The sequence below is a fragment of the Prionailurus bengalensis genome, chromosome D3 (genome assembly GCF_016509475.1).
Source record: "Prionailurus bengalensis isolate Pbe53 chromosome D3, Fcat_Pben_1.1_paternal_pri, whole genome shotgun sequence".
In the NCBI taxonomy this organism is placed as follows: Eukaryota; Metazoa; Chordata; class Mammalia; order Carnivora; family Felidae; genus Prionailurus; species Prionailurus bengalensis.
The window spans coordinates 29,793,947-29,809,386 of NC_057356.1; the positions used below are offsets into that span (position 1 = coordinate 29,793,947).

Consider the following 15,440-nt stretch of genomic DNA (forward strand, 5'->3'; position numbering starts at 1 on the left):
CTCTAGGCAGGGATGGGCAAAGACCTTCAGGGCCTCAAACATAACTGAATGAGGCATGCACAGCGTCCCAAGCTCAGGACCCTCGGGAAGTGCTAACTCCCTCCCCAGCTCCTCAAGGGTTTGCTCACTCAGGTTCCTTTTGGCTCTCCTGGCCCAGTGGTCATCTCTCAGCACAGACCACGGTCTAACCACCACTGTACCCTTGGCCACTGGCCTACTGAATGGTATTGTTCACCAACACCTGTGGCCACTTTACAACTCCACCCACAGCCCTGATGCCCACTCTTCCCTTCCAGGGAGGCCTGCCTTCTCAGCTTTCTCCATTCCCCCAGCCACACTGCACCTGGGGAACCCAGAGTCTGGCCTGAGCCTTTTTCTTTTTATCAAGGTGGCACCCCAGAGAAAGGGCCTCTGTCCCCGGATCCTGGAAAGTCTAGACCAGTGGGCTCAGGAAGCACTTGTGAAGAAATGAACTGTTTTGGTGTCTTGAAGTAATATTAAATATATTTTTTTTCCAGGGCACCTGGGTGGCTTAGTCCGTTGAGTGTCCAACTCTTGATTTCGGCTCAGGTCATCATCTCACGGTTCATGGAATCGAGCCCTGTGTGGGATCAAGCTCCGAGTCAGGCTCTGCACTGTCAGTGCTTGAAATTCTCTTTCCCCCTCTCCGTATACCTCCCCCACTCTTGCTCAATCTCTCTCTCTGAAAATAAATTAAAAAATTTTTTAAAAACCTTTTTTCCTTCTGATCTTAAAAGTAAAACATTCATGGGGCACCTGAGTGACTCAGTTGGTTAAGCATCAGACTTCAGCTTAGGTCATGATCTCGTGGTTTGTGAGTTTGAGCCCCACATCGATCAGGCTCTGTGCTGACACCTCAGAGCCTGGAGCCTACTCCTAATTCTGGGTCTCCCTCTCTCTCTGACCCTCCCCCACTTGCACTCTGTCTCTCTCTCTCTGTCAAAAATAAATAAAGATTAAAAAAAAATTTTTTTAAGTAAAACATTCTTACCAAAAATTTGGAAAATACAAAAATAGTACTACAAAATCAAAATAGAAATCCAATCACCCAGAGGTAATTATGATTCCAATTGTGGTAGTTCCTTTGGGTCCTATTAATTAAGTAAGTAAGTAAGCTCTATGCCCAAAGCAGGGCTTGAACTCACAACCCGGAGATCAAGAGTTGCATGCTGTACTGACTGAGCTGTCCCTGGACCCTTTTCTATATGTGTGTAGAATATACACATTTCTTTGTATATTTATACAGTTATGTACATAGTTAGCACATACTTTCATATGCTTTGTATTTTGCTTTTGTCATTTTACATTTTTCTCAAGAGTTTCTCCTAATTTTCATATTTTTCTAATTATTTAAATTTCCTTTTTTTTTTCTTTCTGTTTAAGCCTCCTAAAATCCAGGAGCAGCATTTCAAATGCTGAGTAAGATTGCACCCTATGAACAACTCCAGCTGGTGGAGATCTAGGCTGTGTTCCATCGTTGGCTACAGCAGCAGTGCCCTGGTAATTACATTACTCATTGTCCACGCCTACTTTTATACACAGTTATGCACCCAGACATCCAAGTGTTTGCTGTTGTCCCAGTTCAATCATTAATAGGGCCCTCTCTCACTCTCAGAGGTGTCACCTTGTGGATAATAGATTACATGGACCTCCTTACATGGCTCCCCTCAGAGCCACCAGAGGGGAAGAGGGTTGGCAGGGTGGGGGGAGGTGGGTGGAGGTGGTTCCTGGGTTCTGCTGTGGGCACCAGGGTGGAGGATGGTGACACCAATCCCTAAGATGAGGTGGAGCTTGTGGAGAGTATGGTGAGTTTTGGACACACTGAGTCAGAAGTATCCAGGAGACTTTCCAGGACAGTGTCTAGGAGCAGCCCAAGACCCAGTCCTTGCCCACCAGTGGTCACTCGGCATAGGTGGGGTGCACTGGCAATCCTGTATTTGCTCTCCATGGATTGCTCAGCAGCTCAGTGGAAGGACACATGTGTTAGGGCACCAGTGAATGGGGGATGAGAAGGGACATCGAAGTTTCCAGCAATATATCATGACCTTCCCCTAAGCTTATCACACACAGGTCTCAGATGGTCAACACTGAAAGGCTTTGTTGTTATAAACTGTATGTCAGTCCAAAACAAGGGGGCACATGTTGACCCATCTCAGCTGGAGCTCTAGCTTGGTCAGATTTACTTTCCAACTTTGAACCTCTGCCTCTGTAACTCAGTGGCCCATTGGTGGGGAATCAATGATGGCCCACTCCCCTCGTTGACAGAAGAAAGATCTGGTGCCCAGAGAGAAGAGCGACCCCTGCAGGTCGGGTGTGGGGGATGCATCCTAGAACTCCAGGGGTGAGGTGAAAAGAGTAACCACTGATTCCACCATCTAAATCAATCCTCACTGCAACCCTAGGAGGGATCTGTCATCATCCCGATTTGCAGGCGAGGAAACAGAGGCTCAGAGAAGTGATGTTCCCTTGGTTGCAGAGACTGGCAGAGGCTGGCTTTGAACCAGGTCTCTGCTTTCTGCCCCTCTGCTTGCCCCTCTTGCTTCCAGAGGGAGGCTCCCTCACCTGTCTGCCTTTGTTGATATTACAGAACTACCCGGTGAATTTTAGCCTTCATTCAGCAGAAGTGACAGCCTGTAACACCATCCTGGGGCCAGGCCTTGAGCCGAAGATACAAAGATGAAGAGAATACAGCTCCTGACTTAAGGATTGTATCTAATGGCAGAACTGCAAAGCAGCATCTCTGTTGCTCAGGTAAGAAAAAGAAATCCCCAGGAAGGGGAGTAACCTACCCAAGCCATGTGGTCACTGAGGGGCGAGAACAGAACAAGGCAACAACTCTGTCCCCTGTTCCTTAAAAAAAAAAAAGTCACCCAGGAACTCCTGGGTGGCCCAATGGGTTAAGCATCTGACTTTGGCTCAGGTCATGATCTCATGGTTGGTGGGTTTGAGCCCCACATCAGGCTCTGTGCTGACAGCTCGGAGCCCGGAGCCTGCTTAGGATTGTGTGTGTGTGTGTCTCTCTGCACCCCCACCCCCCAAATAAATAAACATTAAAAAATAATTTTAAAAAGTCACCCGTCAATACACACATAAGTTGCTCACCCTCTCGGGTAACCAAGGAAATGCAATCTGAAACCACAAGGAGATGCCATTTCATGTACCACTGACAAAAATTAAAAACTCTGATGGAAACAAGGAAGTGCTGGTGAGGGTGTGGAACAGCGGACCCTCAGTGTATTGCCATCTGTATGGCACAAGCCCTTGTCGTGAGCCTTTTGGGTGGGTGAAGAGGCAGTGGCAGAGTGGCCTCCTGGCCACACGCCTGTGTAATCACATGGGCCACACCTGCCTTACTGCTCTACTGCCGCTGTGTTTAAATTCCTAATAATTTATCAAGGGGTCTGTGTTTTGATTTGCACTGGGTCCTGCAAATTCTGTGGCCAGTCCTACCCAATGGTTTCACTCCTGGGTATATGCCCTAGAGCAACTCTTGCATATGGGTACTAGGAGGCCCACTGAGAATGTTCATAGCAGCTGTTTCTGCAAAAGGCCAGAGACCCACACAGCATGGATGAAATCGGAGAAACAATGCTGAGTGACAAAAATGTGAAGAATGTGTACAGCAATGTCCCATTTTCATAAAAAGCCCAGATGAACAGTGTAATGGTGTGTGGGGAGATATGCATATGTGGTAAATCTTTGACACTGATTGTCAAGGTGTTTATGTTGAATACTCCTTATTTTGAACAGGGAATGACCCACCTGGGCATGCTGCACTGTCAGGATCAGGCATGGAGAGATGGACAGCACGCGGTGGCCTGTGTGTGGCACCCTGGCTGAGACCCGAGGCTGAGGAGAGGCTGCCATTAAAGGGAATGTCGCTGGCTGGGGCCCAGGCCTCCCAAACGTTAGCAGAAGCTGCCGAGAAACAGCTTCACGAAGTGAGGCCTCGGCTCACGGAGAACAAAATGCTGCAAACAGACATTAAATGTCCCATGTTGCATCATGTGTACGTACAGCTTGGACTCTAAGATTTATAGCTCTTGGATTTTATCTGTTTCATCTCCAGTGACTCTATATTGTTTTCGTCTCTCTGGGCAAAAAGGTGCCTTTCCTTTCAGGAGGTTTTCTTTTCTAAGCTGCAGTTCTAAACGTTTCTTACCTTGGTTATCTTGTTATATCTCTTTTTTTCCCCAAGTTTTGTCATGTTGTCATATTACTTTTATAATTTCAGGAAGGAACAGGGGAGGGGGAGGAAGAGAGGGAAGAGGAGGGGGGGGAGGTGGTCTCTGATGCCACAGCCATAATGACTAAGGGGCCTGCCTGGGATGGGCAGTGGGGCCACCACAGCCCCCTGCGCTGTGGCCAGAGCTGGCATTTGTCCCGGACTGTCTGCCCAGGTTGGAGCAATCCCAGGGCTGCTCTGAGGTTATACCCACTGCTTGGCCTTGGACATGCAGATGTCTGGGACTTCTTTGGCCCAAGTCCCCAGAAGCAGACCCAAGATGAAGTGTGGCTTTGAGTGTGAGCCTGACACCCTGACCTCGATTGGTTTAGCTTTCTCTGCCCCAGTCCAGCCTGGTGAGAATGGGAGGGCCATGTGGGACCAGAAGAAGTAGCTAGGAGTTCTGGGACCCTCTAAGGGGAACTCTGGGGGCAAGGTAGTCATCAGCCCTCCTAGATGGCTTCCAGTTTCTGTCTCCCTGGCTCTGCTGGCTGTTGGACTTGCTTCTCCAGGTTGAGGCCTCTACCCGCTGGGCACAAGACCCAGTCTTGACCACCTTGCTCTCATCATTCCTGGAGGCAGTTGTCTATGCCAGACTTGGCTTCTGGGTATAGGTCTGTCTCCCTGCTGGCAGAGAGCCTGGCTGATATCCCCAGCCCCTACCTGCCACCATGATGGCCTGGTCTGGCAGGTGAATGACACCCAGCTGCCCCAGAGGCCGTTCAATCCCTGCCTGCCTGGTGTCCAGTCCTTCAGGTCTCCCCCACCACTACCCTGTGGCTCCAGAGAGGGTGCTATCCCAGGCCCCAAGCTCAGTGACAGTGGGGTGGGGGGTGGTGTAGAGCCACCATCTGGCTATAGCAATGAGATATAGAATCGTGAAGCAATTTGTTTGTGAACAATCAAGACAGCATATACTTAAGAACGAGGTTCTGCTGGGCAGATTCTGCAGGGAGCTTCCAAGGAGGCGGAGGGGACCGGGCAGGGGGAAGACAGATGGATGAGTAGGTGGGGCTGGGGGGTGGGGCTCAGGGCCTGGTTGGGAGCCCCAGCCCCCTCTCAGTGACATGATTGAGACAGATAAAGCTGCCTCCCTTGCAATGAGGCTGGGAGCCGGAGGGGCACGGAAAGCTCTCAGGGTGATTTGGGAAGGGACTAGAAGCTAGTCTGGCAAGGCCTAAATGGGGACAAAGGCTCGGCATCCAAGGCCGGGCTGGAGGGGAGGAGGGGATACAGCAATCCAGCTAATTGGTCCCAACTAACCCCGAAGCACAAGTGCCCCCTCACATTTTGGGGAGTTCAGGCAGCATTTTGGGGCCATGGCTCAGCAGTGGCTGCATGGAGGCATTTTGGAATGTTTTCCTATTCCTTGGGGGTCTGAGTTCAGCCAGGAGCACAAGAAACCTGGCAGATGCTGACCTGCTTTCTCCCTTCTGAGTGTTTTCACAGGGGGGTCCTCATCCTCAGTGTCCTTGGGCCACTTCAGGCATCTGGGGGCTCCCCAATCGTGTGAGGTCCCCTGTGAGGGGGGGCATGGGCTAGCAGGGCTTTCTCCTGAATTAGTCTGCTGGCTTTGTGGGGAGAACTGGTAGATGGTCTCTCAGCACCCCAGCAGCTCCTAAACATACTCTGGACACTCAGGCACCAGCTGCTGAGAGGTGAGAAAAGAAGGCAGGACTCAGGTGACAGGGTTTCAAAACTCGTGGTTTATTGACACTTGAGCACAGTGACCCCTGGGAAGAGACTGTGTTTCTGGCCCTCTTCTCCTGGGACTTGCCCCTGCACACAGGGGAAATAGTAGTCCCATCTTGGAACAAGATGCGCCTTGCAGAGAACACCTCTCCCAGGAGCCCTGCTGAGACGCGCACAAATAAACCCTTGGCAAGGCTGGCATGGCATGTGAATGGCAAAGCTCGGCGCATTTGGCAAAGCTGTGGAGCCTCGGTGAAAAGCGTGGGCCTCCTGGGGCTGCCTCCTTTGGGCTACAGGCAGAATTAAACCAAAAACAGCTTATTTTGCACAGGCCCTTAAGGTGCCCATTTGGCTCTTGTTGGGGCCAGGCCTAGGAACTGCCAGAGCAGTGACCCAAGCCCTGGGACTACCTTTGAGGTGGCCAGACACCCAAGCCGGAACTCAGAACTGGCATTATAGGGGTAGGGACGAGGGCCACATGCTGGTTTCAAAGGGTAGGGGGAGATAGGACTGTGGCCAAAGGCTGGCTCAGGACCTCAGAGGGCCTGTGCTTCCCCAGTGAGGCCTGCCCCCATCACTGTCCCCAGTAAAGCACACCCCTTTCCTAGTCCTGGATGCTGAGGACAAGCTGGGTCAGGGAGGCCATGCATCTGCCTCTGGATTTCAGCAGGTTGGGAGCTTGACTAAAAGGCAAGGGAGACCCTGGCTGTGCCCTGCCCTTCAGCCTCACACCTGCAGAGGGAGGCAGCTGAGCCTGTCTGCCTCTCCTCCTCCTGCTGGCTTGGGATCAGCTCTACCTGTAAAAGCAGGGCTCCCTCTCTCCAGCTTCTGTGTTCCATATACGGCTAGCAACTGTAGCTCCATTCCTTTCCAACCCACTTAATTGTAAGAATAAACACTAATGATACTTAACCACCCCTCCCGCTAGCAGAGGGGGAGGGTTCCCTTAGCACTGGCAGCAGCTCTCCAGGATGTGCCAGGCTTGCCCTCGATGGGCCCCAAACCTCCAAAATTCCAAGATCTGCTGCACAGATTCCGTGCAACCCTGTGTCCTATAAAGGAGAAAAGGGGGCCCAAGGAGGCTCAACGACTTGCTCAGCTCATATAATGAGCTAGTGGCAAAGTGGGGATTTGAGAAGGGGACTGAGGCTTCTAGACTTGGGGTCCTGGCTAGAGGCCTTCTTGGGACTGTGGCCTGACAAGGAGGTGGGCCAGGACTTTCAGAGGCTGAAGATGCCCAGTGGCTCCCAGTCCTCCCTGGTCAAGAGGGAAGAGACCTCTATGCCTAGGTGCTTGCACAAAGCCAGCATCTGCGCAGTGGGAACAAGGGCTCCCTCCGCCTCAAGGCAAGGCTGAGCAGCACCAGATGGCAAGGGCCTCTCACAGACGAGAGGGGTGGGCACTGGGACGAGCCTGGAGAGATCTCCCGGTGGAGCCTTGAGTCTGGGCAGGAATCAGACCACCACGTGGGGAGTCCAGACTCCAAAGGTGAAACCCCACTCTTGATGGCAATCCCAGAATAAGATTAGCAAAGAAATGAGAAAAACAAGCCCACACCTCTTTCCTCTATTAAGGTCATGCTCAGGGGCAGCCAGGCTGGTAGGGGCCACATGCCACCTCTTGTCGGCCCTGCGCTGGGAAGGGCCAAAGAGGGGGCTTCTGGCCCCCAGAAGGCAGCAGGGCCTTCAGATTAAGTGCGGCAATACCAGGTCATTGTTGGCTCCCACCAAACCTTCTCTGAACTGCGGTGACCACATTTAAGATACTTTTTCTGTCACGAGCCCTTGAGCATGGCACTGACCACATCATCTTGGCTTCTTCATCCCTGCGGTGAGAGTAGGGGTGAGTGCTGAGCCTGTGGGCGGCATCCCCCATTGCCCCCCTGCCTGCCCAAAGCTGGCTCCCACCCTCCCTGCTGCACAGCCCTCGGGCCTCAGGGGGTGGCTCTTACCAAGTCTGCCCTTCCCCGGGCTGATGAGTGCCGCCAAGGCTCTCCCAGCTCCCACCTTCCTGGAGCCTTGCTACTGCAGGTGGATTCTGGCCTGGGGGACACAGTGCCAAGCTTTCTCCTGCTGCCCACCTCCCAGTGACATTCTCCATGAGCCTCCAAAGCCACCCACTGCTCTTCCCAGACCTGTAGGCCTGGGTCCTCCCACAGAGACCCCTCTCTGCCGGACTCTTCACCCAGCCCTGCCACTTCTAGCTCAACACACATGCTATATCTGCCTCACTGGATGTGAGTAGCCCGAGTCACCCAAGCTTCGTGGCTTCTGAGCCTCACCTGCCCAGGGCATGCTAGGGAACGTAGAGCTCTCCCCCAGGTGGTCAGGCTGTGGGCAAAGCAAGGTAACAGAGGGCGCCGCCATGGTGGGCAAGAAACAGGAGGAGGGGCTTGGGGAGCTGTGGAGCAGGTGGATGGACAGACTCCAAACAGAGCCAGAACCCCCCCAGGCTGCCTCCAGACTTGCCAAGGCCTCGTAAGTGTGTTTCCCAAGGAAACCAATTCGATTACCAACACGAGACGTTCTAGGACATTCCAGTCAAATGAGAAGCCTGCTCATGGAGCTCAGTTCCTCAGCCTGGGGACCAGCCAGAGACATGGGCAGCAGGACTGAGGTGCGTAGGGAGGCTGGGGGAGGTGCCATGGTCACCCTGAACTCCCAGAGCCCCTAGGTCTGGCCCAGGCTGTGCAGCATAGCTCATGCTCTTTCAGCTGCTTTGCTGTCAGCAGCAAATCGCATCACAAAGGGGCAGAAAGGAGGTGGAGTGGGAAGAATTCTAGCTGAAATCATGCCACTATAACAAAATAAATCCTGCTCTTGTAAAAACTTAAACATGCCTAGTAGAATCCATCCCAGGCCCGGCGGTTCTAGCCTCACCTAAAGCTGTTTAAGGCACTTGAATGGCTTATTAACACCACCTGGAAAAGTGTTTGCTTCAATCCTGATTTAGGAAAAAAAATTCAGTAATACTGCAAAAGAAGTTTCTTCCAAAAAAAAAAAAAAATCAATACTTAAGGTTTCCAAGAATAAAATAAATGCTAAGCTCTGCTTAAGTTACATGACACAACAGGTCACCTTGGCACTGACAAAACAAAGACAAAAACCTGAAATACTGCTTCTGAGTTCGACTGTCCTGGAAAAAAAAAAAAAAGACCACAAACTGAAGACACACACCTCGTCGTCATTCTGACCTTCCTCTCACTGGGTGTGTGCGGGACGGGAGGGAACCAGGGAGGCTGGGGGCTGTGAGCATTCACTGCAGACCAGGTCCCTGGTGCTCCGTTCTCCCCAATTTGGGAAGCTGGCTCGGGAGGCCAGGTGCGTCAGCGGAGACGAGCCTCCCAGTGGCGGCCAGTGAGGAGCAAGTGAGAAACCTGTGCTGGACACCCAGGTCGCACTTGGAAATGTCCGTGGCTCCTGGGTCTGCCTGGGGACTCATGCAGCATCCTGCTGCCCCATGCACATGCCCAGCATCTTTGGTCTGGCTGTGGTCCCCACCTGAGCCCCCTACCTGATGGGGCTGGGAGCAAGAGCTGCTCCACTTCTTGGGTCGTCTTTTCTTTGGTGAGGTCTCTTCCCTAGGCCTCCTTCAGAGAACAAGGCCATCCCACTGCCTGTCCGAGCAGGGCACATCCCCCACCACCCAGTCCAGTTCCACAGCCACCAGGATGGGCCAATGCAAGCAGCACGGGAGACTTGGGGCCCTGGGAAAGCACTGTGAGGGTGGCACCCACTGTCCACCATCACCTGTCGGGTCCTAAGGCATCTGAGGGGGAGGGTTACGGGGTAGGGGCAGGGAGCCTGCACCTCCTAGCGTCTCTGTGGAGCATCGGTCCCTGGCTCTGCGAGGCCAGTGGGCACGTCTCCTACCCCCTGGGCCCTGCCCTTCAGCAGGTCTTGGGGGTCCCTGAGGAAGACCACCATGACTGTGATGTTATCGTGGGAGCCCCGCTCCCGGGCTGCAGCCACCAGCTCCTCAGCAACCTGCAGCCCGCTGCCCTGCTCCCTGACCAAGTGGCTCTGGACGAGGCCCGCGACCTCCTGGTGGGGGACGACATCGAAGAAGCCATCACAGGCCAGCAGCAGGTAGTCCTCAGAGCCTGTCAGCTCCCAGGAGGCTGAGTCGGCCTCTCCTGACACGTAGGGCTTCTGAAAGACGTCCCCTGGGCACAGGAGAGAAAGGCCTCCTGTTGCCAAGTCCAGCCAGGCCCGGGGCCTCACTGTGGCCACCCTCTTCCGACGCCCGTGTTCACCAGTGAAATTGGATAGTTTCATGTGGTGCTAAGGGCAATGTGGCAGACCTATTGGGTGCAGAGTTAGAACCCAGCCAGACCAGAGGTCAGCTCTACAAAACAGCCTTTTCACTTCCAGTGGAGCCGAGCCCGAGAGAGGGGATGACTGAGGTAAAGGACCTCACTTTTCCTCCCTTATACTCAGGTCTGCAGGTTCCCTTTCCCCCAGGTCCCTCTCCCTGAGGGCCCACATCCAATTTGTTAGCAAGTCCTGGTGGCTTTACCTTTAAAGTGCGACTCGAAACCACCTCCCCCTCCTCACAAACTGCCCAGAACCACTGATCCCCCTCCTTCTGCTCCTGCCCAGGGGTGTGCACCAGACCACACCGCTGACACAGAACTGCCTAGGGTGTCCCCCTCCTTTTAAGGAGCTTCCACTTTTGGAGAAGCCCATCCTGCTGCCTCCGCACCCGGATGTGCCAGAGACCCAATAGGCAGCAGCAGCAGGGGGAAGGGCTATAAGGCAGGCACCGCAGGCGGCCTTAAGGATAGGATGGCGTGTGTCCGGAGGTTGGGAGGAGACATGTCACCCCGAGGGGGTTAGCAGGAATGGAGTGTTGCCTAGGTAATTGGGGGCAGCAGTGTGGATGCGGAGCCCAGAGTGAGGCCCAGCAGCTGTAGGATGCTGAGAAAACAGGATTGTGGGGAGAGGGGGCTGCTTTTCTTTTTTTTTTTTAAAGATAGAAAAAGGAATCATCAGCATGAATGGGGGAGGGGAGGACAATCCTCATTTATGACCTTTCAGCACATACAGTAGTTAACCAAGGACCTCCTGGTAGGTTTTTCTGGGGAACTGTTTTAATGAGGAGATAATCACGTAAGGGTTAACTTCTGTGATTATTTGTGTGAGATAGAAGTTTCTAAGGTGTCTGCACCTGCACTCTCTCAATTTACCAGAGGCTCCTCAGTCTGATTCCACGGCCCCACAGACCACAGGTGCTTTATCAGCACAGGATGCTGCTGTCCCCAACAGCTATGTGAGCCCCTGGGCCTCACGCATGAGGCCTTTGTCTCCTGCCCCCTGTCTCCCGTCTCCTTACCGATGGCTCTAGACACGGCCAGGGTCCCGTTGACTCTCCAGCAGTCCATGTGAGACACAAAGCCGCCCAGCGCTTCAATACGCTCCTTCTCATCCTGTGGGGGACAGCCAGAGTGGGGGCTGGGGTGCACTCGTGGGGAAGGGTGCCAGGTGCTGCTGCCTGAGTGGAGCTGAACTGGTTTCTTCTTTTTTAATGTTTATTTATTTTTGAGAGAGAGAGAGAGAGAGAGAGAGGGAGGGAGAGAGAGAGAGAGAGAGCGCAAGCAGAGGAGAGAGGCAGAGAGAGAGGGAGACACAGAATCTGAAGCAGGCTCCAGGCTCCCAGCTGTCAGCACAGAACCCAATGCGGGGCTCGAAGCCAAGAACCGTGAAATGATAACCCAAGCCAAAGTCAGATGCTAAACTGACTGAGCCACCCAAGTGCCCTGAGCTGAGCTGGTTTCTAAGTGCTGGGGGCTGCGATTCTCAAACAACGCCCAGATGAGGCGTTAGTGGAACCGCAGGAAACCATGAATAACCTAGACGTCCTTCAGTTGCAGCAAGGGCTACCTCAGTTATAGGGTGAACACAGCCAGACCATCCATAGTCACCGACCCCCTGACCATCCCCCCCAAGCTGTCTCACCTTTCACTTGGGAATACTTTCTTCCTTGCAAGCTGCTGGGACGAGCCCAAGCCTGTGCTACACGTGGCCACCTGGCAGGATTGGATGAAACCTGAACCAGGCCCCTCAGCTGTCCTCCTACCGTATCCTCTCCACCAGCCTGAACAGCTTCTCCAAGGTTGAGCCCAGAGCCGGTGGCCAAGTGGGTTCCCATCAATGGCCATTTCCCACTCGACCTGGAATACAAGGCTCTGCACAGCTGGGCCCCTGGGCCCCCACTTCCGTGAGGCTGCCCTGTCCAGCCATTTCCCCTCATGGCCCTCCGGCCTCCCTTCTGCCCCCTGACTGAGTGGTCTCGCTCACCTGCACATTGCCCAGGCAGTGGTCAGTTCCCCCTGGGCTTGGCTGGCACTGAGGTCAGCTGCAGAGGTATCGTGCCCTGCACTGTGCTTCGGCCACCCCTAGGCTCTCCTGCTGGGTTTCCCCTCTGCTGTGCTCCCCACCTCCCTACTTCTGACAGGATAGGCCCACTCTCCTGCCACATGCTCGCTCTCACACACGTCTCAGCTCTGTGAGCATGCAGCCCCCAGGCCCATGTTCCCGGTTCTGCCTGTCATCACAGGATATCCTACCCATCCCTCCAGACTCTGCACTCACAGGGAACACCCCACCCTGTCCTCCCTGGCCCCCAGCGCCCCTGGCTAATGGCATCACCAACCTCTTAGAAGTGTAAGGCCCTTTCCCCATCCTCAAAAGCCTGGATTCTTCTCCATCCCTCCTGATGCTGCCTTGCCAGACAGGTCCTCCTCCCCATAGCTGGACAGGTGACTGCAGCAGCCTCTTTTGTGACCCAGCTCTCACCTTGCCCTCTGGTGGTCTGACCATTCTAGAAGCTTCTAGTAATTCCTTGTGAAGTTCCTCCTGACACAGGAGCAGGAGCCCTCGGTCTCTCAGTGGCTGGTCCTGGCTAAACCTGCCCTTTCCTCCTGGACTCCACCCCTGGCCTGCTGGGGTCCCACCTGCCATCAGGATTGGGCTGTATGCCTCCTTCCTGCTCATTTCCCTCTTCCACATCTCCCAACACTTTGCCCAAGTACTGTGGCTTGCAGCTGCCCGTTAGTCTGAGAGGTGCTGGAAGGCTCACTGCCTCAGCAAAGTGTCCTGTGCACGGTAGGTGGTAACTGTTTGTTGGCCTGAACTGAATCCAGTGGCAGCAAGGCTCTGTCCAGACAGCAGCAGAACAAGGCAGAGTGCCATGCAGTCCCCACATGTGCCTCAGAGCCGGTTTCAGCAGCTGCCAGACCCTTATTGCCCTTCACTGTGGCTCACTAGGTTGTTACTAGTTTCCCACTCTCGTGACAAGTGTGATGGTGGTTATTTTTCGTGGGAGACCTTTGAGCCAGTCTTTGATGACTTTTCAAAGGGTGTGGGTGACAGGCTAAGCTTGGGATCACAGGGCTCATTAGCCGGGAGGGGCTGGCAGGGGCCAAGAGGGCCCTGGAATCTAGTCTCTGTAGCCATGTAGGGTGCAGATCAATGAAAGAACAGACACTTTGGCAGGCTTCTCCCATGCCGGCTGTGGTCCCAGCACCCCATGTGCACCAGGACACCCCATTCTTATCTCCTGGGAACCCCATTTCACAGACAAGGCACTCAAGGCTTGGAAAGGGTGGAGCCAGGACTCAGCATGGCTGTCAGTCTGTGATCTTTGCTGTGGTGTCATTCTGCAGGGCTCAGGCAGTGCTGGGGAGACACTGCCAGAAAAGTCCTCACCGGGCTGCAGAGGAGGCACAGGACGCCAAGCTTGTAGGGATGAGGGTGGGCAGGAGCAGGCGAGGCACCCCGAGCAGAGGCTTGCAGCTAGTCCTCACTTAGGCAGCATTTCACCTGACTGCCCATCTCAGGGAAGGAGGGTCCACCAGGGAGCAGGTGCCGAATGCCCCAGTGCTGCAGTGGCAGTGGAGAGACACAGGACACCTGCCACTTCCCGGCGGTATGCTCTGGGCAAGTTACTTAACCTCTCTGAGCCTCAGTTCTCTCCTCTATATGACAGGGAGGGCGTATGTAGGAGGTTTAGCACAGACCGAGCTGCAGTGAGGCCAAGGAATGCTGTCATTCCTGGCTGTTTTGGTGATCACGGCCTGACACTCCCTTGCAGTGCTTTCCAAATCTAGAAGCCACAAAAGGACAGCTCCGTTCAGTTACATAAAAACCAACATGTCTACAAGGCAGAAGCCCATAAACAAAGACAAAGCAGGGGGCAACTTGCAAATCACCCTGCAGACAAGGAGCTGACCTCCCTGGTGTATAACAGATGCCTACAAATTGATAAGAAAAATAGCAACAGGTCAGGAGACAAATGGGCAAAGGACAAGAATGAAGGGTTCTCACAGAAGGCAACGTAAATGATCTTAAGTGTTTGAGAAGATGCTCGGCCTCATACTGTAAGAGAAATGCAAACTGAATAACCACTTTCCTTCCTCTCAGACTGTCGGTGGGGCTATGGCCAGAGGACATACAGCCTGAGGAGGGCAGTGTGGCAAAAGTGCCAAGACTGTAAATGGGAGTGCCCTGACTCATCCCTCCATTCCTAGGAACCGTTCTATTAACATACTTGACCCAGAACAATGCAACGCTATGCAAAGTCATCTAGTGCCGTGTGGACTTTAGCATGAAAAAGACTGAGGAAATCTCGGGGCGCCTGGGTGGCTCAGTCAGTTAAGCGTCCGACTTTGGCACGGGTCATGATCTCATGGCTCATGAGTTTGAGCCCCACATTGCACTCTGTGCTGACAGCTAGGAGCCTGGAGCCTGCTTCAGATTCTGTATATCCCTCTCTCTGCCCCTCCCCTGCTCTCTCTCAAAGATAAATAAATGTTAAAAAAAAAAAAAAAAAGAAAAAGAAAAAGACTGAAGAAATCTCAATGTCCATGCACAGGATGGCGGACAGATGGGGCTCTGCATTGCCCTGTGGAAGGTGGGGGCATTTTCTGTGCTGATGTGGAGGCCTGTACATGTGGGGAAAGCAGAGCAGGGACAGGGCTCCCGGGCATTTCCCAGTATGCAAACTCCCACCATCCTACAGAGACAGACAGACTGGACACCTTTGTGAGATGTGGTCCAAGGAGGAATGTCAGCCTTAGATCCAGATGAGGACCCTGAGGCTCAGACAGTTGAGTGACTTCAGGATCCCAGTGTAGCCTCTACCCAGTGAAGCCCCAAGGTCCTTCTGACCTTGGCTTAGCATCACCTCCTCCCTGGAGCCCTCCACCCCCACAGCCCAGGTGGCCAGCCGCCCCTTGCCCACATGCACAAAGTGCAGGACCCTGCACTTTGACCCCACTTCCTGGGCTGCCTCTCCTCTGCAGCTCTGGGCTCCATGTCACTGTGGTGAGAAGGGCTTACATGGGACTCTTGGCTATTAATGCCCCAACTTTAGGGAGGGGACCCCTCCGCCAACAGACAAATCCTGTTTGCCAACAGACAAACCCCTGGCCACTTGACTCAGGCAGAAGGACCCTCCCTCTGGAGGAACACCAGGATCTCCCTACGAAGACGGTGCAGGG

General features: G+C 53.8%; 1 protein-coding gene across 2 annotated transcripts in view; it reads right to left on the bottom strand.

The window, feature by feature from the left end:
- Window positions 1–5,932: 5,932 nt before the first annotated feature.
- The window catches only part of PPM1F (protein phosphatase, Mg2+/Mn2+ dependent 1F), a 29,924-nt gene continuing 20,416 nt past the window's right edge, over window positions 5,933–15,440 (bottom strand). For both annotated transcript variants that reach the window (XM_043558227.1, XM_043558226.1), the window contains exons 7-8: window positions 11,273–11,366; window positions 5,933–10,103 (exon numbers count right to left, since the gene is read on the bottom strand). In XM_043558227.1, coding sequence (XP_043414162.1) covers window positions 9,751–10,103; window positions 11,273–11,366 — 447 coding nt within the window. In that variant the 3' untranslated portion in view covers window positions 5,933–9,750. The remainder of the gene's footprint in view (window positions 10,104–11,272; window positions 11,367–15,440) is intronic.